Source organism: Haliaeetus leucocephalus, unplaced genomic scaffold (assembly GCF_000737465.1).
Source record: "Haliaeetus leucocephalus isolate CR32 unplaced genomic scaffold, Haliaeetus_leucocephalus-4.0 Scaffold702, whole genome shotgun sequence".
NCBI lineage: Eukaryota > Metazoa > Chordata > Aves > Accipitriformes > Accipitridae > Haliaeetus > Haliaeetus leucocephalus.
The window spans coordinates 5,972,147-5,996,344 of NW_010973138.1; the positions used below are offsets into that span (position 1 = coordinate 5,972,147).

The following is a 24,198-nucleotide window of genomic DNA, read 5'->3' on the forward strand; positions in this document are numbered from 1 at the left end:
TGCGTCGTCTCGGCTCCCGGGGACCTCTTCCCGCTGGGGGGTGCCTCGGGTGGGGTTGGGGCCCCTCACTTTGGCCTCGTCTCTGCGCGGGTTTCCTCGGCGGGCGCTGAGGAGCGGCTGCGGCGCCTGCCGCGGTGCGGAGGCAGAGGCGGGCGCTGGTGAGGTCTCTCCCGCCCAGCCGCTCTCCGGTGTGGTAAAGCACCGGAATAATAGCGGCGGCGCGGCCGGTGGCACTAACGGAAGCGGGCGCAGCTTGGCAGCTGCCCTCGGGCAGGGTGTGAGCGCTGGGGCCGCAGCGAGCCGAGAGCCGGGCGAAGCGGGCCGGCACCGCCGAGCTCGGGGCTCCCTGCGGGGCCGGTCGGGGTTGCGCCGGGCTCCGGCTGCGGCGCTGCTCCGCCTTTCTGAAAGGCGAGGTGCCTCGGGGCGGTCCCTTCAACCTCGGGCGTCCCTGAGGGGTCAGTGCTGGCCGCCAGAAGCAATATAATGGCCGTATGGTTTTTCTGCCTGTCTCCTCTGTGCTTTTCTTTTTCCTGTAACTTGAAGAGACTACTTCTGAATTTTTTTTTTCTCTCCAAAAGACTCTGGTTTGTTGAGGACCACACATGCCAAGGTGGGAGAGGAGACCGACAACTCGAGCTGTGATTTTTAGTTAAGTCATATGTAAGGTTCCTTGTATTCCTGTATCGGTTTTATTGTCCCGTGCACTGCATTTGTCTCAACTAGTCAAAGTGTGTGCCTTCCAGCCTGGGTGGCAAACAACCCATCTACAGCATTGGACCACCAATCAGTACATCCTGTGTATCATTCATTGCCTTTTGCTGTACATACTTGGTCCCTAGGATTTGCTATATTATGGTCAACCATACTGATGTAACCAGTTGCAGGTAACACCATATCTTGCCTTATCTGTTGATCTGTTTTGGAACTTGTGTATTGGAAGGAGCCATAGGCCCTGTGTTGCTTGCAAGCAATCACTGTTCTGCTTATAAAGTAATGTAAAGCTTTAGTTACTTGTTTGTGCTATAGATATTGCACGTATTACAGCTTGGTTGCTGTGTCTTTTTTCAGATCACTATGAAGGCCTTGTATTGTCAGCAGAATTCACCTGGAGAGGAAATGACATTTGTTTTCCAGGAAAGAGTGAGTTCTGATCATAATAGCAGTATTAATCATTCGGTGAAAGAAGAGAGTGTGGCTGAATGCCACAAGGGAATTGAAATACCTAACTCTTCTGTAGGCTTAAAAAAGAACTGGTGTAATACTTGCACATACAGGCAGGTAAATGAAAGTAGGGGAGGTGTATTCTACCATCACCATGCAGCACTTGGCAAGTCCAGTGCTAGATTTCTCTGTGCAGTTTTGGTGTCCGTATTTTAAACATACGTTTTGTAGGCGTACCAAATGAACCCTGGCTTCATCTGGATTCACATTTCCTGGTTGGATTTTCTGGTCACTGAAAAAGTAGAAATATAACTTGAGAAATTTATCGTGTTTGGAGTGTTCCTACTCTTATGTTTTTTTCCTTCTGCGAGTTCTTTGCTCTTAGTGAGGATTGAGATCACAGTGCAGCCTTTGATAAGTCTCCTTTGTCTAGCTACCTGTTTTCCTACAACTTAAAGGAACAACAAGACAGTTGATGCAGTATGGGCATCTGAACAGTAGAAAAATGCTTACGTGGTTTTGAGGATGTGAATCTGTGTTCTTAAATCTCCTATAGGTACAAAATAAATTATTATAAGTACCTGTGTACACCTGTGTAACATAGGTACCTAATTATACCTGTGAGCCATATGTCAAAACAAAACAGTGTAGTACTGGTGAGAATCTTGCTTGGGCAGCAGTAAGTCCCAGTAGTTAAGCACATCTAATGAACTGCTTGAAGAGAAGGATGCAATGAGATGGGTGATTTTGATACAACCAAGGTGCGTATTCATGGGGCAGTCTTAGATCTACTTAAACTGATTGTGAAATTGTGCTTTTGCTGAAAAGGTTTGTTCACCTTTCAGCAGCACATTTTTGTTCTCTTCCTTGTAATGGTTTTAGGAATCATGCAGATGTAAGGTGAGATGGATCAGCTTACTTATCCAGGTAAACACTAGTAATTTGTTACAAGTTAGTTCACATCATTGTGATGGCTCCATGATTGCTAGCTCCAACACAAAGGAAGGGATGGGAATATGTAGATGCTGGCAACAGCTGAGCCAGACAGCTCTGGTACAGTCTTAGGTAAGCTAAAGCAGATCTTGAAACCGCACTCCTGTGCATAGGATTTGTCTGCTTGTTTGCCTATTTAAATCTCTTCAGACAGGAACTGATTCTGCAGGTGTCTGTGTAATGACCAGCACTATGGAATCCTCATCTTAAAATGAAATAAATATTGAAAAAAGTGAGGAAACGGAAAGCTAGGTGGCTGAGGAGACCTTAATATAATAGAAGGTAGATAACGAAAAGCCAGTAGTTTGGATGAAGAATTTGCATAGCAAACCTTCCTTAGGTTTAGCTTGGTCAAGTCATAATAATGACATATTTAAATTATGAAGGCAGGAACCAGTTAACAGCAAAAACATTTCATCATCTCTTTTTGTTCTTAAGACTTGTATTCCTTTATAAAGAAAAGCAAATTTATTACATGCATTGTAGCAGTACTTGGGTTCACTGAGTTATGCATACCAAAAGATAGTTCCAAAAGACAATATAATCTTAAATTTACATAAATTACATAAGACTTTTAGAATCTAACTACTTTTTTTTTTTTAAACCAGAGATGTCGTATTTGTATGTGTTATGGTGGTATATGTATGTGGTACATGTTCAACTGTTTTGTGGAACAGTGAGAACCCACTTCTGTTTGAGGAGCAGGAGGTCAGTCTGACTGGCAAAATGCCTTGCAATTTTAAAGCAACAGCATGTGTTTAACTCAGCTGGGGCGAGAAAAAGTTCAGCTCAGTATTCCTTGGACAGAGGTTACTGTTCATGTTGCTAAGCCTAGGAGAAAAGCAACAGCTGTTTCTTGGGAGGAGTTTAAAAAAAAAATCAAAGAAAGCTTAAACACTTAAGAATATATCTTAACTTCATAAGTAGAAACAAAGCACTCTCGTGACTTTCTGGTTAGTGTTTCACTTTCAATTGCAACAGACATCAACACTGCAGACTACAGTATAACATGGAAATACATGATTTTGCCTCCAGTACCTGAGGTAGCTATTCAACAGCTGTGTGGAGTCAGCAGTCCAGAACTCGACTTGGCTGATTAAATACTTTAAAGTAGCAGCACTCAACTACTTAAAATCATTTCACATATCAATCCCAAAACTGAAAGCTGAAATAGTAAGAGGAGGCTTCATTAGTACAATGCTTTTGTATGTGAGGTAGCCGTCATTTGTCAGACTTAATACCAATTCTTAACACTGCTTTTCTTTGACATCGTCTGGACTACTTGGACATTTACCTCAGTAAGTTTGTCAGTACAGTATGTCAGACATTCATGTCAAAATTCTCTTAAAATTCTCTATCACTCTTGCAATATAGTTTTAATATTAAAGATCTGCTTCCTTCTATTTGTTAGACAGACAGTAGGGGGTAATTACATACTAAAATTGTTTCAGGTAAGTGTGTGATATTTAACTTGCAGAAAAAAAAACGAGAAAAATGTTAGTGTCTGTTAAAGTTTAGTAAGGTCTAGTGGTCAGTTTGTAATAGTAATACACATGTACTCAAAATGGTGTTGTAAATTCATTGTGTTATCAGTTCCCTTTTCACTGAAAAAAAAATTCTTTTGTTGTGACTACAAAACAATCTAAAACAAAGACTGTGGAAAAGTTCTTTCAAGAGCTTGAAAGGATCCTACTAGCACATTCATGTTGTATTGTATAATGTAACGTCTGTAAATCTGTCCTAGGAAAACCTTCCTCCTACAAGAGACAACGATGTGAAAGTACAAGTTAGAGCCTGTGCACTGAGCTGGATAGATACAAAGGTATTTGCTTATTTTTTTTATAAAAGCTAGAGGTGTTTACAGTTTCCATTGAAGATCTAAGCCAGGGCCTTAGCCAGTAATTGGCACAATTCCATTTATGCCATCTGAGGATATGGCTTTACTGCTGAGAAAGAGGGCACAGGATTGATGTGGTATTCTTACATATCTCTTGAAATAAAAAGCACCTGATTTGGTTCCTAACTTATGGAGAAAGATCAGTTGTCATCTGTGAGTTCTCTTACAGTACATCCCTTTTATCATCCTCTGCATACTGACTTTAAGTCACAGTTTGGCTTGCCTGTTAATAACTCTCTTTTTTTTTTTTTTATATGCTTCTAAATTTACATACAGAAAATCAGTGCAAAGTTTTAATATTAAATGAGGAATGTGTGTAGTTTTTTCCCCCAAATAACATTTTGGCAATGGCCCAACTTTCTTACTGTGAATATCAAATATTGTAAGGTGATAATAAATATGCAAATTTTGAGCCTTAGTAAGAATGTTGTAACCTTTATTTTCATTTAGCTTCTGTCAGAAGTTAAACTGGAGAAGGAGCTTCTCCCTGTTGGTCGAGAAATTTCTGGAGTTGTATTGGAAGGTAAGTTAGTATAATTGTCTTGTGAGGGTATGGAGCAAGAATTAAGGTCTGGTAATCCAGAACAAATAAATACTGTTTGTATGGTACACCTTTAATAGTAGGAACTATTTGCTTTCTTAATGAGGCTTTTCCTAAGTCAGTAATGATACTGAAATGAAAGTAAAAAAAGGAACTGAACTGCAATTCCTGCATATCTGTTCAGAGTTTAAAAAAATAAAATTGCATGGCAGCTTGCTAAATAAAATATACTGAGATCTTAAGATATTACTTGCACATGCTATAACAATCTTTTTAATTTATTTGTAAAAATTATTTGTTGGAATGGTGAAGACAAAATAATGTTCGGGAATTTCGGCAGTGTTTCACTGACACATCCACCTTTGATGTGTAGTTTAAAGCCTGGATCTTTCAAACACACATACGTGTGTGTACTTGCATGTAACTGTTTGTGGATGGGGTGCCCAAGTTTAGTGAATTAAACATTTGGTTTCGGTATGTGCATATTTAACAGAAAAAAAAAAATTTCACTAGCAGGGTGTATTTTTAGTTTTATGAGCTAGTGATAAACAGTGCTTTCAAATGGATGTTCAATTTCAGCTATAAACATTTATCTTCATACCTTCTTTCATCCTTTTCATATATTCTTCATGAGTTGGAAGAAAGGTGACCTTTTTTCAGCCAGATGATGAAGTGGTGGGTAAGTTAATGCTTGCTTGCCTTATCAACTAACACAATTAGTAATTTTTTTTAATGAATGGCTGAGGTTATAATCACTGCTAAAGCTACAATTAGACATATATTTTTCAATTATTCAACTAGTGTCACATGAATACACTCTTATAAATGAGAATTCTATTCTAAAAGTGTTCTCTTATGGAAGTTTTTGGGTTATAAGTATTGAAGTTCAGGTCCCCAGCTAATGTCTGTCATAGTCCTACTGCATTCACCAAATCTAAGAATATACACCTGGGTCCAATTAGCCATGTGGAGTGAGTGTTCTAAAGGCAACCACCTGAATACACACATAATTATTTGTATTCACAACACCATCTTGATGTAATTAATACATATCTTTTGATTTCTGTGGATGATACAAAGTCTAGGCTTATATTTCCTGCCTTCTTGAGGATGTTATAAAAATATACTTTTAACTGCTAGTGATGAATCTCCTCTTCAAGCATACTGAAGACTGTTCAGTTTCTTAGAAGTCACATCAATTCCTGTTTGAGTAAAGAAATTAAGAGTGGTCCTAACTTAAACATGCAAGTAGGTTCACCAGTTCTACTGGATTTTCTGAGTTGCCAGAAGCAATGCATGTACTCAGGCATTTTGCTAAATACAAGACCACATTTAAAAAGAAACACTGATTCAAGCTGCTCGTTTTCTAGAATCTTCATTTTTACTGCACGTTAGAGTTCTTGAAAGTGGACTTGTTTCCCCCCCTAATTTAACCACAGGAAGTCCATGCTTTATGATCCTGTTATGATATTACTGTCAGAGAAGCCCATCAGAAAGGCAAGTGGTAATCACTGTACTTTTTTTGTTTGTTGTTTAAAACAGACTTCCAGTCAAAAATCACACAATGTGTTTGGGGCTTTTCTTTTCCTGGTAAAACTGTGGCAGACCTTTCATATCATTAGCTTAAATCTCATGGAATAAGATGTGTGATTATAACTATTTATTCACCACAGAAGATGTAATCCTTACAGTTGGGAATAAATATTCCATTTTATGGGGTACAGAAGTGGCTTTGCTTTGTTCAATAAAGTAGAACAGTTATGGCCAGGCATTTTCTGGTCTTGCATATGAATTAACTTTGAACTATGAATAGTATCATTATTGTGAACAGTATTTGGTTAAATATCTTACTGGCATATGCTGCATCTGTTGAATATTTTAAAACAGTATTTGTATTTCAATCACCTTCTGTTGTAGCTGAAGGAATACAGTTTCAGTAAGTAGTTGGGGGGGGGGGGAACACCTCTGACAATATGTCAATGGACCTGAGAGGTCTAAGTGATGTTCCAAGTGGCTGTGGGAGGGTTGGGTGTTTTTGTGAATTAAGACTTCATTCCATTTTTGTTAATTCAAATATAGAATTAGTAGTTTGAATCAACTGAGCTACTTCAGAGTAAATCTGACGTTAAGGGAATGGAATCTCTACTTGGGTCATGAAAGAAGCAGATTCATTTTATCTGAGACTTCTATGGTCTGTGGTTTTCATTCTTCAATACTGAGTGTTTGCAAATGCAGGTACAGAAAAGTTAGAATTACATGTATGGAAATGGGAAAATGAAGAAAACAGCATCAAATATTTTTAGCCCTAAAAGAAAGAAAACCCACTTCTTTAAATACTGAAATCTCATAGCATTCCCTTTCAAACAGCTGTTGAACCTTATGCATCCAATATAGATGCTGTAAAGACAAAAGATAGGAGTGAAATATTTCTTTTATGGTAAATCTTTCCTAACAAGCACACTTCCCAGTTATGTTGCTGTAAATTTATACATAGTTAATGAATGATCAGATTGGAAAGAAAATGAGCTGTTGCCATATGCTATGGTTACCTTTGTGTTTAATAACATCAAACTGTCCCAAAATATACAATTGTCATAAAAATATTTCTACTTGAATTTTACAAAAAAGCCTGTCCTTCTATCAAAGAGTATAGTCCTGGTACATACTCCTTATTGAGTTTAAGAGTAATAATATGGTAGTACGGCCCTTATTAATGATTCTACTCTTTTTCGTGTAGGAATAGTACTGTGCTCACTGGAAGTACTTGGTGTGTTAAATAATTAATCTATTCCTAAAATCATACCAGAATTGTTTCTTGCTTTTAAAGTTTTTCTGATCCTTCTTTTATCTTCCAGAGGAGACTTCTTTGTCTATATAATGTATTATCTTATACATAATTGTTTGTTTGGTTAAGAAAAATACAGTAGTAAAACCTCAGACCAGCCAAAAATCTTTTGTTTTGAGGTACATTCTTGACTTTATTTCAAAGTTACAGTCAGTTTTATTTGTTGCTCTCAGAATCTTTTAGCAATCAACTATGCCAAGTGTCTCATTAAAATAAGTGCAGGGAAAAATATTCTGACAGTTAAATTGGCCTCAAATACTTGGCAACATGAACCTAAATATAAACGTAACTGTTTAGATTTACTGGTGGTTAGCCATTTTGCGTGTCAGTTCTTCCATATGTCCTGTTACTGAATACATAAATAATCAATGCACAAAAGCCCTATGCTATGTGGAGTATTTCTGACAAGTAAGGTGAAAAATCTAATTTTGTATTTGTATCAAATGCTTGATGTGTATAGCATATGTAAAATAAAGGTCTATACTTCATGTTGGAGCTTCTGTAAGCATTGTGAGGTATACTAAGGGGCACGGTTCTTTAAGATGCCTTACGCCTTTCCCTTGGTATAAGGGTCATGTTTTTGTGAATGGTTTTAGAGACCCTGAAATCAATATGAGTTGACAGCAATGTATAATAACTCCTTGGAGGCTGTCTTGAGTGTTAGCAGATAATGTGACTTGTTCCTGAACTTTTGTGTCTGTCAAGAAAAGGAATGTCTTTATATATTATTCATTCTGTGTTTTGCTTTACCTACAGTAAGATGCTAGAATGCAAACTGGTTTAGGTGCTAAGGCTATTTTAGTTTACTATAAGGAAATTTTTCTTAACACTTGAAATATGATGTTGTATTAATCATCAAAATCTGAATGATGCTTTAGGATAGAAGAGATACTTCTTAGGGACATTCTTTCATACATGTTTATATTTTGTATGCTAAATTAAAGGATTAGAGGATGACTTAAGTTACAAAAGTAAGACAGAAGTGATAGTGATGTTGTAAGAAAGTGTGTTCTGTTCTGAGATTCTTGCCATTCTTGCATTATTTCCTAATTGCACAATAGCTGCTGTAGATAGCCACTTTAGACTTTGTATTTTTCTATAGATAAGCCGTTGAGAGCTTTAGCCAAATTTGCTAAGGATTTTAAGCCAAAGCCCTTGCGTTGGTCTAAATGGAGTATAAGATTTGGATGAGAGAGGGGAAAAAGATACTGTTTTACTGAGGATAGAGGGTACATATAAGTCAGAAGACTGATTGGCTGCCAGAACCTACTGTTCATGACTCTCCTTCTTTGCCCAGTGGAGGAAAAAAGCACTGTTATGACCAGGATGGTTTTCTTTTTTCTTCTGCCTGTTCTGTGTTTGCTTTCTCTGTCTTCCATGGGTGTTATTTTTTCCTTCAGTTCCTCTTTTCTCTTCCAACTTTTTAAAACTTGCATTCATGCATTCTTGCTTGTTCTGCTTCTTTCTGTCCCTTTTTTGCTGCCTTTGCTAACACCACACGTTATTAGGATGGAAGAGTAGAAGTATCTGTAGTGTGGCTTGGTCTGTGCCCATCTGCAATATGAGAGCTTGATTTTCTTGTTAGCCATGGCTCAGAGTAGAAACAGGAGCACTCATTAGTGTGAGAGCAGTGTGAAATGAATTCAGACATGACCTGACAAAAATTAAACATACCAGTAGCAAAAAGCACTCAGTAGTGTCCCCATTCTTTCTCTCCCCAACCCCAAAATGCTCTTTGGAGCACCTTTGGAACCCTCTTGTGCACTGTGCCCATAGATATTACAGGTTGTTACCTTGCCAAGTTTTCTTAACCTGTCATAAACCTGACAAGAGGGCAACTGACCAAGTGGGACTAGTAGTTTCATTAGGAGCTTGCTTTGGTTATAGTGTATGCTTGTTTGAAATTAAAGGTCTATATTAAAAATTTTTTTCAGGAATTTTGCCCCTGGATTCCGAAGAGTCTGGTCTTTGTGAAGTTATTCTGGTTCATGAGCATTATTTGGGTATGTGGTTCATATATTTTACTAATACTTACATTTACTCTATCTTTAGACTTCAGTTTAGCTTTTCTAATAGGGAGCTAATTAACTTGGACCTCTGGGCAAACTTATTCTGTACAGCAACATTCAGACATTCTGTCTACTCCACCTGTTCATAGAACCTTTGAATACTATGTACTCTCAAGGGCTTTATCTTTGCTGTTATCATTCAATGGGTTAATGTTTTGCCTAAACCACATAAGCTGACTCTCTTTTTTTTTTTTTCTTAAACCCGCCCCCCATTCTAACTTCCCTTTTTGTTGCTTCATTGTCTTTCTGCTTTTTCCTCACCTCATCTGTCACAAAATTAAATAAGGAGAAATTTGCTTTTTTTTCCTCACTTTGACTCAATTTAGGAATATCACTTGTGACTGGACTAACAGATGGGATAAAATTAGCAGAATAGAAGCTGGAGAAAAGAATTTTCAGGGAATGAGGATCAGGGAAAACCTAGTATTGAAACATTCTTTTCAATTATTGTGAGTTTCTAGTTTCCCCCTTTTGGGGTATAGAGTGCTTTAATGTGTAGAATACTAAATTTGGAAATCTCTGTGCTTCTGCCAACAGTTTGTTGTGTTACTTTGAGCAAGCTACTCTTTTGCTCAAATTAGTTTGTATTGTGTTTCTGTGACTGTCCATTAATTCAACCTGTGTAGTTATGAGGTGACTGCTTTAAATTTGTTTGTACCAAAACCAAATCCCTACTTTTATTGTGTAAAATATCATAAAATATCCTCTCCATGTTTTTTTTTTTTAATATATTTATGAGAGGCAAACAAGTATTATTTATGTTGACTTGTTTGAAGATGAGATCTTCCTGACTAGCTATGACAGTTTTTGCAAAATAGGTCATGGACTCATGGAGATGAAAAAGTAAGGTTTATTCTTTCTAACACTTAAAAGTACAAATCAAGCAAAATGAAATATAGATGTCTGTGCTGCCTTATCACTATTTACAGTAACTATAGGCAGAAAATATTTCTGACTTTATATTACCTTCAGTAGCTTACTTTGTGCTAAGTAGTATGAACTAGCACACAAAGTGATAATGCTGGTAATGATCCCTAGAATTCTTTTCCAGCACACTGATAAATGATCCCAGGTGATCGCATTGCTTATGTTGTTTTATAGGTTCCCCAATTCAGGCTAAACTGTCAATCCTTATGCTTAAAGGGACAGACCAAACTTTTCCAGTCTTACCTTTCTAGTGTGCCTCAAGAGGATTGTGCTTACTTAGTTCAGTTCTGTGCTAGACTCTCAGCTGGGCAATGATGATTTTCTAGCTTAGTATCAAGGTCTCTGCTAAATCATGTAAATTGCTTACAGTAAAAATGGTGTTTGAACTTGTGAATTCTAGTTAATACAGTACTTCATTAACGTTATCTCCCCAGGCTTTTAAGTGTGAATAGAATAGGAAAACTGTTAAGTGTCTTGTAGGTAGAGACAACAGAAAATGGAGGTGACAAATAATGTTATCATGACCTTTATCTCTCTTAAAGTGTGTTATAACCTCCAGAAGCTGTTTATACCAATGGATTATGAAGTAGAAGATTCTAACCTATAGAGACAGAATTAGGAACTCATGAGTTGGAACTCGCATTATCTGTTCTCTGTGTCAGAATTATTTTTGTGAAGAGACCTCTTCAGATAATTTCTGTCAGGAGGTTATGGTAGGAAGTGTGTTTTTTCCTGTTTAAATACTGTATTTGTATTTGAACTTGCTCACAAGAGTGCTGCAGAAGCAAACTGATTATTCTTGGAATGACAATTGCCTTTTCCAGTTTGACTCTATGTAGCTGACCTAATGCTGCCATGAGCCACAAACATTGCAGTATTGCCTTTGTGAAATAGATCATAATTACACCTGTAGATGATATGACTTCTATAATTTTCTTTCATGTTTTAGAAATCGATGAAGTCTAAAAAAATCATTCTGAGTGAAATGTCAGGGACTTGCTGGTTTTTTCCCATCTGTTTTTTTTGTTTGTTTGTTTTTTCCCCAAACTTAGTTCGTAAACCAGAAAAAGTTTGTTGGGTTGAAGCGGCTGGGACTGTTCGTGATGGTGTCCGAGCATATACAGCTTTACACTACCTTTCCCAAGTCTCTCCTGGAAAAACTGTCCTTGTAATGGATGGAGCAAGTGTAGGTAACAACTGTGCAATAATAACAATTTCAGAACAGAATGTTTACCTCTGCCATAAATAACTGTCTTATCAAAACAATTGGATTTCTTACAACATACTAAACTTATAAGCCTTGTATTTTTTTCCTGGCAGCACCCTTAACTTAATGCATTAATAAGAAAGGCCCTCCCACATAAGATACTGAGCCAAGAATACAGTCCTTTACATGTTGTATGGATAGTGAAGAGAGGTAGTTCTTTTCTGGTGATTTACATTGACATAGTTTTACCCTAAGCCCTCAGGTATAACTGGAGGAAAGTGCCTTGATTTTTTATTCTTTTCCCACCACTGCTTTTTAACTTCTCTTAGATATAAATAATTTCATTTGCATTACTGCAATCTTTATTGCTAATGAAGATGTGGAGCTTGCCTCAGCCAAGATTCATTAATGTAAATGTAGCTGGGGCTTTTTCCTTGGGAGCACTTCTTCCTTCAACAAGCAAGCCCAAAGCTACATGTTAAAATTGCAGTTATGGCACTTGCGTTATTTAAAGTAGAATGTGAGCTATTTTGTTGAAGAGGAGAGCTAGTTAATTACTGAAAGTTTGTTCAGAGCTTCCCAGTCAATGAAAAGACTTTTTTGGCCTCACTTAGAACAGAAGCATATCTATGAAATATTAAAATTCTTGGTTCAGATGTGTTTTACTGAAGGAGTAAGTTCATTTCTGGATACTCTCCTGACTTCTCTTGAATGTCCTTTGCAGTATAATCTTTCTTAAACGGCATCAAATTGTTGCTGTAAAAAAATTGATCTACCTTTTTTTTTCTTCTGCAGCCATTTGGTACAATAGCTATTCAGTTAGCACAACATAGGGGAGCTAAAGTAGTCTCTACTGCATACAGTCTTGAAGATAAGCAGTACCTGGAGAGACTTAGACCTCCTGTGGGTAAGTTATATTCTTCAGTGCTAAAGTTTACGCTAAAAAATGTCTCAACATTTTTTTTTTTCTTTTTATTCTAGAGACTTATTTCAGTAGCTGAAAACTGAAATACAAATTTATAAATAGTCTAATTAAATAGTTTTAAAATTTATTCTGTACTCCATAGGTATTTAATTTCTGGTTTAGGTGTATTTAATGGCATTTTTATTCTTCATTTAAATTGTAATGACTGTCTCTCAGTATTTTCCATCTCACAGAATAGTGCTTGAGTGCTGGCTTTTGGCCTAACTACTCAAGAAGTCTTTTCATTTTATAAAATTGTTGCTTGTGAAAAAGAAGAAAGCATTAGTAAATCACCAGTATCACAGTATGTAATCTAGGTACCTGAGCCAGAGTTCAGATGTAATCATATACTTGAGATACAGTATTCATCAGACTCAAATTACTTCTAATAGTATTTTATCAAGCTGTGTGGCAGCTCAGTTTCAAGTACTGTCATAACTGCAGCTGGATGTTCAAAGGCTCTGCATTTTCCTATTTTCTAAATGAGCTTTGCATTAGACATAATAGTTGCATTCATCTATGACTTCTTCCATTTCTTCCCTTTGATACTGAAGTTTTCTGGGGTTTTTCCCTGAAAGTAACAGTGGTATTTGGACCACGGGAAAATACTCAACGTAGAAGCTACTAGCATCTTTCCTGATCAAACTTTTTTCTTTTTTTGATGCTGCAGAGTGGAGGAAAGTAGAATATGTCTTTATTCAGACAGTTTTAAAATAAAGGATGGCATTGCAAAGTCCAGTTTGATTGCGGTCCATGAACTTTGCTGTTCAGTGAACACAAGGTTAAAACTAGTGTATGGTATTTCCTCCTCAAAATGCAAAGACTGCAACAGTATAATCACGAAGTTTATTTTTCAGTGTATGATTTTTGTTGTCATTCAAAGAAGTATACGTAAGAGTAGCTGTGTCCCTTATAAGAATGCTGTTATGGGGGAAAGCATTGTGTAGTCAGTTATCACATCTACATATATTACAGTTGCATCAATCAAAATATATATGGGCTAAGTTGAGATCTGATTAAAAAGATTATGTCAAGGTTAACTGTCCCTGACTCTGACTCCTTTCTCCTTTGTTGTTTTGCATAGTAATATTGTTAGCAATCTTGGCTTTCCAAATGGAGAATTAGAGCAGTTTTCAAATCTCCTCTCTTGCTCTTAGTGACTCCCTGAAACCAAGCATTGCTGATATGCAGGTGCACATAGTATTGTCCTTGTGTTCTCCCTGCTGGCTCAAGAACAGTAAGCTAGCAGAGGGACGAAATAAGCCAGAGAGTTGCTCTTCAGACACAGAGAACAGAGTTCTTGTCAATTTTAATTCCTTTCTGGCTTCCAAGAACAGAACTGGCAGTGGAAGCACAGAGACAACACAGTGTGCATGTGCATTCTGGGGCTGCACGTTCACACACATCTGCAGCGTTGGGGAGTGATTCACTTCCAGCCTACCAAGTGAGTATTTAGCTCTTCCAGTAGTGGCTTTGGAGTGCTGATAATGCAGCAGGAAGTGGAGTGCTGTGCAGAGGTTATTACACAAGAGCAGGGAGACAGACATTTTTGCTGTCTGACCTTAACAATCTTCAACAGGGAACTGCAAGGTTTTGTGTTGGGAATGTAATCATTTCTTCTAAGACCTGGCAGACTTATTTCTGTAGATTTTTATATTACCTGTATTTTTTTGCAACTTCACAAAAAAGCTATTTTCTCCTTTTCTTATTTCAGAAGTCTTTTTTACTGTAATAGTAGACATTACAGACATCAGAACATAAAGCATTTTTGTGAATGCTGTTGACATGTAGAGGTTTGATATACCAGCTGTTACAGGGTGAAAGAGTAAATACAAAAGACCTTAAACCTCGCTTTGTAATATTTTATGGGTATATTTTGCTAATGATATGAAAACTTTATTAGCCAAGAAAGGACTTTGCAATTAATTTGATTATCATAGTCCTGTCAGCACATATTCATATGACTGCGGGTTGCTTGGTGTATTTACTTTTTGCTGGCATTTTTAAGTTATATGAATGTTAATATAAAATAAGTGCTCTAAGTAACCCAAGCATAGCTAGCTATATCTATGCTGGCTCCTAATGTCTGTTGGTGGAGGCTTCTTCAGTTTTGTGCTTGTTTAGTGTTTTCTTTGTTTAGTTTTTAGCAAGAGTCTATCAGTTGCCAATGAAGAGCAGTTTGTGTTATCAGTGTATAGCATAACTAGCTGCTTCATAAAATGGCTGAAATAACCATCTTTTGTAGTGAAAAGGCCATTGCTTATATTGCTCATGTATGTGCTTGTTTTATAGCAATAGGAGTTTCGTTTAGCAGTTTGGCAAATATTTGTGGAACATAAACATTAGGGGAAAAAAATTTAATGCAATTGTACCTCAAATAAAGAGATATAACCTGGGTACAGCATTAAGAAGAGAAACAGTTTGAGTGTAAAAGCAAAAAGCCACTGTTTCTGCGATTTGGGGGTTTTTGTTTTGTTTTTAACAAATATGATTCCAGTGCCTGAAGTAGAAGTTCCTGTTAATGTTTAAGGATTCATATTTAGACCAACAGGATGGGGTCTTTGCATGTCTCCAGTAATCTCTGGAGTAAATATAATAATAGTATGAAGGAGGGGATTATAATAAATTTTGAAATTTTAATGCCCATATGTCAGACTAGAGACACAATATTACATAAATAATGTGATGAGTTTCTGTTGGAGAACAGAAGAATAAAATACATATACACACATATATATTTCTTCTGTTCCCTAGGTTTCCCCCTTCTTTTTTTTTTTTTTTTGTTTGGTTTGTTGTTTGGTTTTTGGTTTGTTGGTTGGTTAGTTTGCAGTTGATTGCTTTGGGTTGGTTTTTTTTTTTCCTTTAAAACCAATGTTGAGCTTTCAGGGGATACGTTTCTGGTAAGAACTCATCGGTGATTTAATGGCTCTCTTGAACATGTTCAATAAACCAAGTTGCAGATCTTTTGTGTGACAGTTTTTAAACTCTGTAGCTGAACTTACTGGGTGAGACTAAACTCTGGTAGCAGGTTGTGGAAATATTGATACTTCTACTTCTCACCAACAGTGAAAGAAGAGAGAAACGGAAGCCTTTTTGCCAGTCAGAATAATGTTACTTTAGAAGTTGTGCAAGTCACAGAAGAAGAAACTGAACTAATTTACAAATGTTTTGCGCGAATTTTTGTATAAATGACAAAGGATTATAGAAAATTATAATTTGTTGCACAGCCTTTTCCACAGTGCAGAGATATTGTTACAACATTTTGCTAGGAAGAAAATTGAATAGGATTTTGATGAGTACTTCTTGAAGTATTGTATTGAGTTAAGTAACAAAACTGGAAATTTTTGCTAAACAAATCAGAAAATAGTCAAACTGATTAAACTGTTGCCTTTCTTTTTGATAGTCAGCCTTTGGGTCTATTAAATCAGAATTATTCTCAAAAAGTGAAACTATTTGCAGAAACTTTATACCATGTTAAATTGCCATGTTAAGAAAAACCTTGTAACTTCTTGACTGAAGAAACTAATAAGAAAAGGATATTATGGGGTTTTATTTGCATACAGGAAATGTGACTATCATTATTAAATTAATGTGACATCTCTATTAAATTATGACCATGTGTGTTCTCTTTAGCCAGATAATTTGACTTCAGTGAAAAAATTGAATGATTGACCTAAGAATTTGAATGCATCTTATGATTTGATTGGAAGGGGGAAAAAAACAAAACAAAAAAAAACAAAACAAAAAAAAACAAAAAAAAACCAAAACCACAACTAAAACCCAAAGCATTAACTGAGTATTTGTTAATACTTTTCTTAATTTTCTTGCAATTTTTCTTCTCCCCTTCCTTCCCATCCCCCATGATTAAATTCAAGAAGGTATACGGCAGCCTTTAGTGGGTAAGTACACGTAGAAAATTTGAGTTTAATCCATTATGCTTTGGAAATGTACCTCCAAATTTATTTGACATTATTTCAGTTATCATTTTGCTGAGAAGTCTTTGGCCTGGTAGTTTCTAAATGTTTGTTCTCATGATTATGAAACAAAACTAAAAAACTTAGCTGCTACTTCTCTGCCCTAGTTATTCCTGATTCTGTGGTTTATCTTTATAACCATCTATAAATACGGTGTTATAGATATATGAGAACAAAATGTATTAGTGACTTTCAGTTCAGAAATATTTTAAGAGGACATGTAAATGCTTCCATCTAAATATCTATTTAATGACCCAGAGAGCCATTTAGAGGTTAAAAACATCATGCAGAAAGTAATATATTAATAAGTTTATCCATGCTGTGAGATAAGTTACTATGCGTTGTTTTAAAGAAAAGATGGCTATAGTAAGACTAAAAGACTTGCTGGAATCATAAGAATAGTCAAGTCAGTGCCTTGTAAGTGACTGAATTTATTGCATTTTTACATGTTTACTTCTGACTTGCACTGGGAGACAGGGCTCCATGCCAGGGAGAATAGGTTTTTGTTTCCCTCTATGATGTGGAAGCAAGAGATGGGCTCTGCAAGGGACTGGCAGGAAGTGGTGGGTTTTATGTAGAGTAAGGGAAGAAAGCTATGCTTGGAAAACTCTCCCAAAGCATTACTGCTATGGTTATTTGATAGATAAAATTTGAAAGTTGGAAGATGTGAAATAAGGTGCCTCCTTATCTTTTGGCCACTCTCTTTTGCTTCAATAACATGTCTAGTCACTCCAGAACTTGCTGTTTTTGAAGGTGCTTTTAGAAAAGAAGAATAGCAAAGAATGAACTTACTGAAGGTTTTCTAATTCTTCTAGTGGCATACTTTATCCTTTTTGGCCTAAACAGACTTGTGAGTTTTACTTCTGCATTAAGCTAATACATATTTTTTGGTGTTGATCTTGCACTGTATTGGGAAGTGAAAAAAAACTCTTGGTGAGTTTTTTTGACTTAGCTGCAAAATTGCTTGCAATACTTTCAGAAACTAAAAACTTTCTGTTCTGCTCTGAATGGAAACTCTACATTTTTTTTTTTATTGTAGTTAACCAAATATAATGCTTTTTCTAGCTCGAGTGATAGATGTGTCAAATGGAAAGATAGATGTGGCAGAAAGCTGCTTGGAAGAAACGGGTGGCCTGGGAGTGGACATTGTTCTAGATGCTGGAGGTATGTAACCGATGAAAATCGGTCTGCAGAGCACCATTAGGGTTTTTTTAAATTATTTTATTATTATTTCCAAGTAATATAGGTGGAGGCTGCATCACCTCAAATGATTACATTTAGTTGCTTGTTCTTATGCAATTTTATGTATGTATCTTTATTCAATAGAACTCCTTAAGATCTCTTTAAGATCTCCTCATATCACCCTCTAGTGGAAACATCTAATACTGTTAGTCATCTGCTAAATTTGTCTGAAATTCTCCTCTATATAAAACTGAAAAGAAAAAAATGTGTTTAAAGAGTAGAGCTGTGACATCGTTTATGCTACTGTATTTCAATATAAAAATTATGCCATAATCGCCAGTCCTGTCAACCTGTATTCTAAAACAATTGGAATAGTTGAAAACTTGGAAGTTGCTATTTTTAGCTAAAATAATTGAAGAACTTCTTAGAGTTCCACTGAAATGTGTTAAAAGAAACATATATCGAATTTCCTAATCTTCTGCTTTCTCAGATATTCTCATGTGACTAACAGCCTAATTTAATTGTAGTGCTGTTCCAAACAGCTGTCTTTCATTGTATTCATATGCATATATTGCAACTCATTTGTATCTGAAGACGTAGGACTGTAAAGAATCCCAAGATACGTGGTTTTCAGTACAGGAAGAGACGGGCATTTCATTCTGAACAGAATTTTCTTCTGAGCTCAAATGAATTTGTTCTCCCCACCCCCCAGTGAAATTATATAGTGCTGAAGATGAATCAACTTCAAAATCACAGCTGCTGCCTCATAAGCATGATATCATTACTCTTCTTGGTGTTGGGGGTCACTGGATAACAACAGAAAAAAATCTTCAGGTAAAGATACTGTGTCAGTAAGTTAGTTTGTACCACAGTATATATATGTGGATGTGTCTGTGAGTTTCTGTCATGACCGAACAGTTCCCCACTGTTAAGTAATATCAGTTTTCACTTAAGAAAATTTTCACATCCAGAAAATGAGAAGTATACAGCATTAATAATAAATGTTTTTATTTTCCTTTGGGGCAATTTTGGGCTGTCTTCTTGGACATGATAGTAAGTTATGTTAATAGCTTGGCTGTACTGACATTTTAAAGGACCTATTTTTTTTGGCTCAGGGTATTAAACAGTTTGACAAGACAGAAAAGTTAAAGCTGTAAATATTACAAATTTTCTAAGTTTTAAGAATGGGTGAGGGGTGGGGTTTTGTTTGTTTTAACCATCTATATAAAATAACCATGTAACCTTTATTTTTTTGTAGGAAAGTATAACTAAATAACATTTTTCTTCAATTTGTTTAAGCTGGATCCTCCAGACAGCCATACCTTGTTTCTTAAAGGAGCCACAGTCTCCTTTCTGAACGATGAGATATGGAACTTGTCCAATCTACAGCAAGGGAAGTATCTCTATATCCTTTTGATGGTCATTTTGAATACTGACTGCTAATATGAGTGGATGGAAATATAACTGAGAAACCAACTAATAGATTTTCTTCTACTCAGTCATGTAACCACAGGCTTAAAGGTCAGCACAGTTAAGCATACAGTGTAACTAAAATATAACATACACTTATGTTTTAAAACAGTCTCTGCATTCCTTCTAAATATACGTCTCTATGTGCTTCATTAAAAGCAGTGCTGAAATAGAAAACACACATTCTGGAGAAAATGCAGTATTTTGGTTCAAGATTGAACCAATTAATTGAATATTTGATTCTATAAGTTTTTATATTATGCATATGACATTCTGAAATTTTTTTTTTTGTTCTTTTGGGCAGTAGGTGCATCATCTGTAAATCTTAATGCAATCGGTTTAACTGTAAAAGTTAAAATATTTTGGCTTCATAACCTTTTCCTTATAGGCAATGTTATGTACATTAAATTTATTGAGCAAAGATGTGGGTGTGGGAAGAGGAATACCTCCTTCATTTGCATTACCTACATTTGGTCTTAAGCAGCTGGACTCTGAGCTTTCTACTAGCATAACAGTTTTCAGTGGATTGGTTCCAGTAATGGAAGCTTTGTCTGTTACAGCTTTAAGGACCCTCCCTGTTCTGTACTGCACTGCAGATTATGAGATCTGCTGAATCACTTTTGCAGTTTAGCAGAATGGCAGAGGCAGGTGAGGATTAAGTCATTATATTTGTGAAACGACTAACTGTACTGCAAGGAAGTCCTCCCCTCCTCCACTAAACTGCAAAGTACATTAGGCAAGGTCAGGCACACTAAGGAAATATTTATGGGATGCGGATTGTCATGAATTGTTTTGGAGTTTGGTATTTTTGTTGAATGCATACTGAGTAGTTACCCACATAAAAAGTAAGCTGACTAAACAGTAAGATTTCTTATATTGTCTCCTGGGGTATCTTTAATAACCACAGCATGTTTTATCACAACAGGCTTTAAAGTTGAAAGGAGAAATCTGTTTTGGTTTTGAGGGTTTTTTTGGATCTATGTATCTTGTGAAATTCTTGAGCATATGGCATTAATATCATCTGAAGAAATCACAAGGTGATCGCTTTTTAAAATGGCTTGAGCTTCAAATATTAACCAGATTGCTCTTAAAATGAAGGAAGGAACATCATTTTTTGAGCTGTATATAAAGACTCATCTGTTGCATTGTCATGAGTGTTAGTCATTAACTCAAAAGATCCCTTACAGATGTGTAGTGGTGCTCCAAGAATTTACAGACTCTACTATGTTCCCAACTTTATTTTTACCACATATGTCTATATGAATAGTAGGGATAGTTAACTGGTACTGGTAAGTCCGTCATCTTCATTCTGCACAAAAAATGCAACTGCCGTTCTGATTGATTAGTGTTGTACTAGTATGGGCTGCGTTTGTCAATCTTAACCCTTTTGCTTTATTTTTCAAAATTCTGTTTTCCATATGTCATTTCTGCATACTATTTCAGGAAAGGAGGTTTCTGATATATAAACAAGTGCATAAATCTGATACAGAGATGGGAATTAAGGTTAATTTTCATTTTGCCTTCATTCTGCTGGTTTTGTATCAATACAGGGCTCTTGCCAGCAAATGTGATTATAGAAAGATGCATCTGTAGATATGTTGCTACCTTGACAGTCCTCTTAGATACCCATCTTAGAAGATATAATGGAGAAATTATCAAGTAGCATTTTCAGGTGAGAAATGTCTTTTTTTTTTTTTTTTTTTTTGTAAATTCAGTATTAGAGTAGAAGACTCTTGCCAGCACTTTACTGCATATCTATATTGGGATGCTCAGGAAAAGATGCCTCACATTGTTTACATAGAGCAGTTTATTACAAGCAGAAATAGACCATATAGCAGGCTAAGCACAAGGAAATTTGGTAAACCCCATGATTATGCTGTATGTCAAAATTTAACAGAGGCAGCACATTCTTTTCTTGGTGGAGGAAGAGCATATGTCTGGCCGCTCTGCGTCTGATTGAGAAATGGCGTTGATTGTAAAAGATGGTAGGTCTGTCATACTCTTCTGAGAAGAGTGACAGCTTCACTAGATATGAAGACTCACATAATAAGGTGGGAATGGAAGATCCTTTCTCTTAACGCAGGGTAACTGTATTTCTGTTGACCAAAAGCCTCACCACTACCACCTTCCCCCCCCTCCTTTTTTTCCCCTGTAAGAAGGATATCTTTTAATTAACTTCTGTTTCTTGTTTGCTTTAGGGCTCTTCCATTTTTCTGTGAACCCAAGCAAAGCTGTAAAACTTTTATTTTGTTTAAGGAGTAAAGTTTACATAGTGAAAGTAAAGTCTATAGCAGTAGTCCTGCAATATTTCTGTTGATCTGTGCATGCTCACCAGACACTTCTGACATATTGTTCCATTTTAGGCCTCAGCTGGATGAACCAATCCCATTGTATGAAGCCAAAGTTTCTATGGAAATAGTTCAGAAGAATCAAGCAAGAAAAAGACAAGTCATCCAGTTCTGACACACAATTTCCTGATTTCTAAGCCTGTGGAAGATAAAGAAACATAATGTATTTGAGAAGTAAATTAGTGTACACTTTCAAATAATTCTGTAACCACAAGCTGAAGATCTTTTGTACCTCAGCACAAATGGTCTGTGAAGCTCCTATGACTTAAGGGTGGGGTTTTTATCCACTTGAGCAGAATGTTCCCATCAGCAAATTCTAAAGAGGCAGTCTTGACATACAAATCTTGTCTGCCCTGCCCCAATTACAAATGTCAGTAACATCTACAGGCAACCTCAGTTGCTGTTGTTTTTCAACCATAAGAAATTAAAGGGAAAAAAAAAATCTGGTGTTTTTTATTAGTCCTCCCTTCTCCAGCCCCTACCGATAGTCATCTTAAATATTTACCTTTTGCTGTTGACTGCATTGAGACTGAGCACTTTCTGCGGTACATTTAAAGTCTTCAATCCACATTTTAAATTGTTATTTAATAGAAAGACAGGCAAAACCATCAGAACTGGCAAGGATGCCAGAGGGGAAGGATATGGTACTGACAGTAAGAGTTCTCCCCACAGATAATTTTCTTCTTTTTAGCAAACAGGCAGTAAACCTAGTAAATCTAGAATCATTAAGCTGATATGATTGTGTTATTCAGATGTTTGAGGCACTTTTTGCGTCTCGTCACTGTAATGTTATCTTTGATATCTTTCGAGTAAGACCTTCCTATGCTGTGCACTTTCACTTCCCTTCTTTTAACCTCAGTCCTATGCCTAGCACTGCTCAAATCTGTTTATCCAACATTCTCCATTACTGTGAACCATCTGCAAATCAGCAGTACGGAAGGAACTGCTGTTTTTCTTTCTTCAAAGCATGTGGCTTCCTACTTGCTCTTAGTTGAGAGCAAAAGTATTTTTTCTGTTCAGCTGTGCTATTTATTTTCACTGTGCGGATGGCTCAAACAGTAGACCCTAGCACTTTAAACAGTGTAGGAAGTTGGAGCATTTGAGTGAAAATTGATTATCTAGAACCATGATTAATCTATCTTCTATCATTCACTGGACTTGTAGTAGGTTCTTGATAAATGATGCAAGGGAAGCATATGAAGTCATGAGTAAATTTTATTTTACTACTAATGTGATGTAATGCAGCCTTGAAAATAACTGATGCTTTTATGCATATTTGTACACACACGTCTAAAGCATGTGAATCCTCTGTTAGTTTGACATTTATTCTGAAGCTTTGTACCCAGCTGCTTTTTTTTCCCGAGGTTCATTTTAGTTTAAATGTTTACAAAACAAAGTAGATCAGAGGAAACAAAGTAAGAGTTTAAAAATAAGGTTCAATAAAACAGGCACAACCACTGACAACACTCCAGAAGAAAGATTTTTATAGTATAGTTTTTATTTTACTAGATCTTTTGTCAGTAGCTACGTTGCTCCTAACTACATATATAAATGCCTTTTGAACCCCTTGTACAATAGACTAAGGCTAGCAATTGCTGAAGTGGTTTTAGTCTTTCAGCTGGGTCAGGTTATGAAGCGCCTGTCTCTGTACTTTGGGTGTTAAGCTGCCTATTGGTGCATTTAGCTGGCTGAGATGTCTCGGCATTTTCTAATGCTCTTTAATAATGCTGGCTTTAGATTTGCATGTGCTTGAACAAGAGGGTTCATGAGGCTCCCTAAGCAATTGCTTCCTCTTTTGCACAGCCCCCGACAGAAGACAGCAGAAAGTAGTTTTGAGTGTGAGAGCAAGGATCCCCGGGTCTGGGGGGAAAGGCTGCCAGGTGCTCGCCTCTTCCTTTGTAGCTTCGACAGGAGCGTCGCATGTGCTTTGCTGCCGAGGCTGCCTGTGGTCTCCTATAGCGCTAACAATGGCGAGAGGCACGCCAGGAGCCCTGCCAGCTCAGGCTGCTGCCCAGGTGCTTCTGCTCCGGTGAGCTCAAGCCCCGCGCAGCCGGATGACGTGTGGGTGATGCACAGATTGCCGTTAAGGGCAGCCACGTGTCTTCAAAAACAGCTTTGCATCTGGATTAGTTTTATAATCCGTCATCGTTTTATTTAATGGCCTTCAGAGCTGTATTTTGGAAAGGATCATCTGTCTAGCGTGGGCTGAAAACTTCTGCCCGTTTTTTGGTGGTGAGGGGATTGGTGCCTTTCTGCCATAGAGTCTGAAGTAAAATACTCCCCTGTGGGCCCTAGCCAGCGCCATCAATCGCCATCAAATCTAGTTTTCTGCCCCGAACAGGCAGTGTGTGCTTGGTCTCGCGTTCCACACAACTGGAACGACATATCTGGTATCTAGCACAGGTGGTTTTTGTCCTGGTGCAGCCATGTGGCGACGACCTCGATACCCGACCCGGGAAATGCGTTCAGGCTGGCTTCGCCACGGATTCAGAAAGCCATTTACGTTTTCTAGCAGTAGCGCTTCTCTTATTTACTAGCCGAAGCGGGGCGGAGAGCGGCGGCAGGCCAGCGGCGGCGAGTCGCCGGGGCTGGCGGGAGTCGTCGTCTCCTCAGAGACCCG

General features: G+C 37.1%; 2 protein-coding genes across 4 annotated transcripts in view; both read left to right on the forward strand.

Annotated features, from left to right (window-relative positions):
- CRYZL1 (crystallin, zeta (quinone reductase)-like 1) overlaps positions 1-22,010 on the forward strand; it is a 22,504-nt gene extending 494 nt beyond the window's left edge. For 2 of the 3 annotated variants that reach the window (XM_010580384.1, XM_010580382.1), the window contains exons 2-15: positions 579-787; positions 1,069-1,140; positions 3,899-3,976; positions 4,502-4,574; positions 5,227-5,271; positions 9,372-9,440; positions 11,486-11,619; positions 12,436-12,547; positions 16,480-16,503; positions 17,644-17,742; positions 18,473-18,594; positions 19,060-19,165; positions 20,857-20,902; positions 21,594-22,010. In XM_010580384.1, coding sequence (XP_010578686.1) covers positions 1,075-1,140; positions 3,899-3,976; positions 4,502-4,574; positions 5,227-5,271; positions 9,372-9,440; positions 11,486-11,619; positions 12,436-12,547; positions 16,480-16,503; positions 17,644-17,742; positions 18,473-18,594; positions 19,060-19,165; positions 20,857-20,902; positions 21,594-21,693 — 1,074 coding nt within the window. In that variant the 5' untranslated portion in view covers positions 579-787; positions 1,069-1,074 and the 3' untranslated portion in view covers positions 21,694-22,010. The remainder of the gene's footprint in view (positions 1-578; positions 788-1,068; positions 1,141-3,898; positions 3,977-4,501; positions 4,575-5,226; positions 5,272-9,371; positions 9,441-11,485; positions 11,620-12,435; positions 12,548-16,479; positions 16,504-17,643; positions 17,743-18,472; positions 18,595-19,059; positions 19,166-20,856; positions 20,903-21,593) is intronic. The other variant, XM_010580385.1, reaches the window with a different exon arrangement.
- A 1,994-nt stretch (positions 22,011-24,004) lies between these two features.
- The window catches only part of DONSON (downstream neighbor of SON), a 10,228-nt gene continuing 10,034 nt past the window's right edge, over positions 24,005-24,198 (forward strand). Inside the window, exon 1 of the mRNA XM_010580416.1 lies at positions 24,005-24,092. Within this exon, the coding sequence (XP_010578718.1) occupies positions 24,005-24,092 (88 nt within the window). The remainder of the gene's footprint in view (positions 24,093-24,198) is intronic.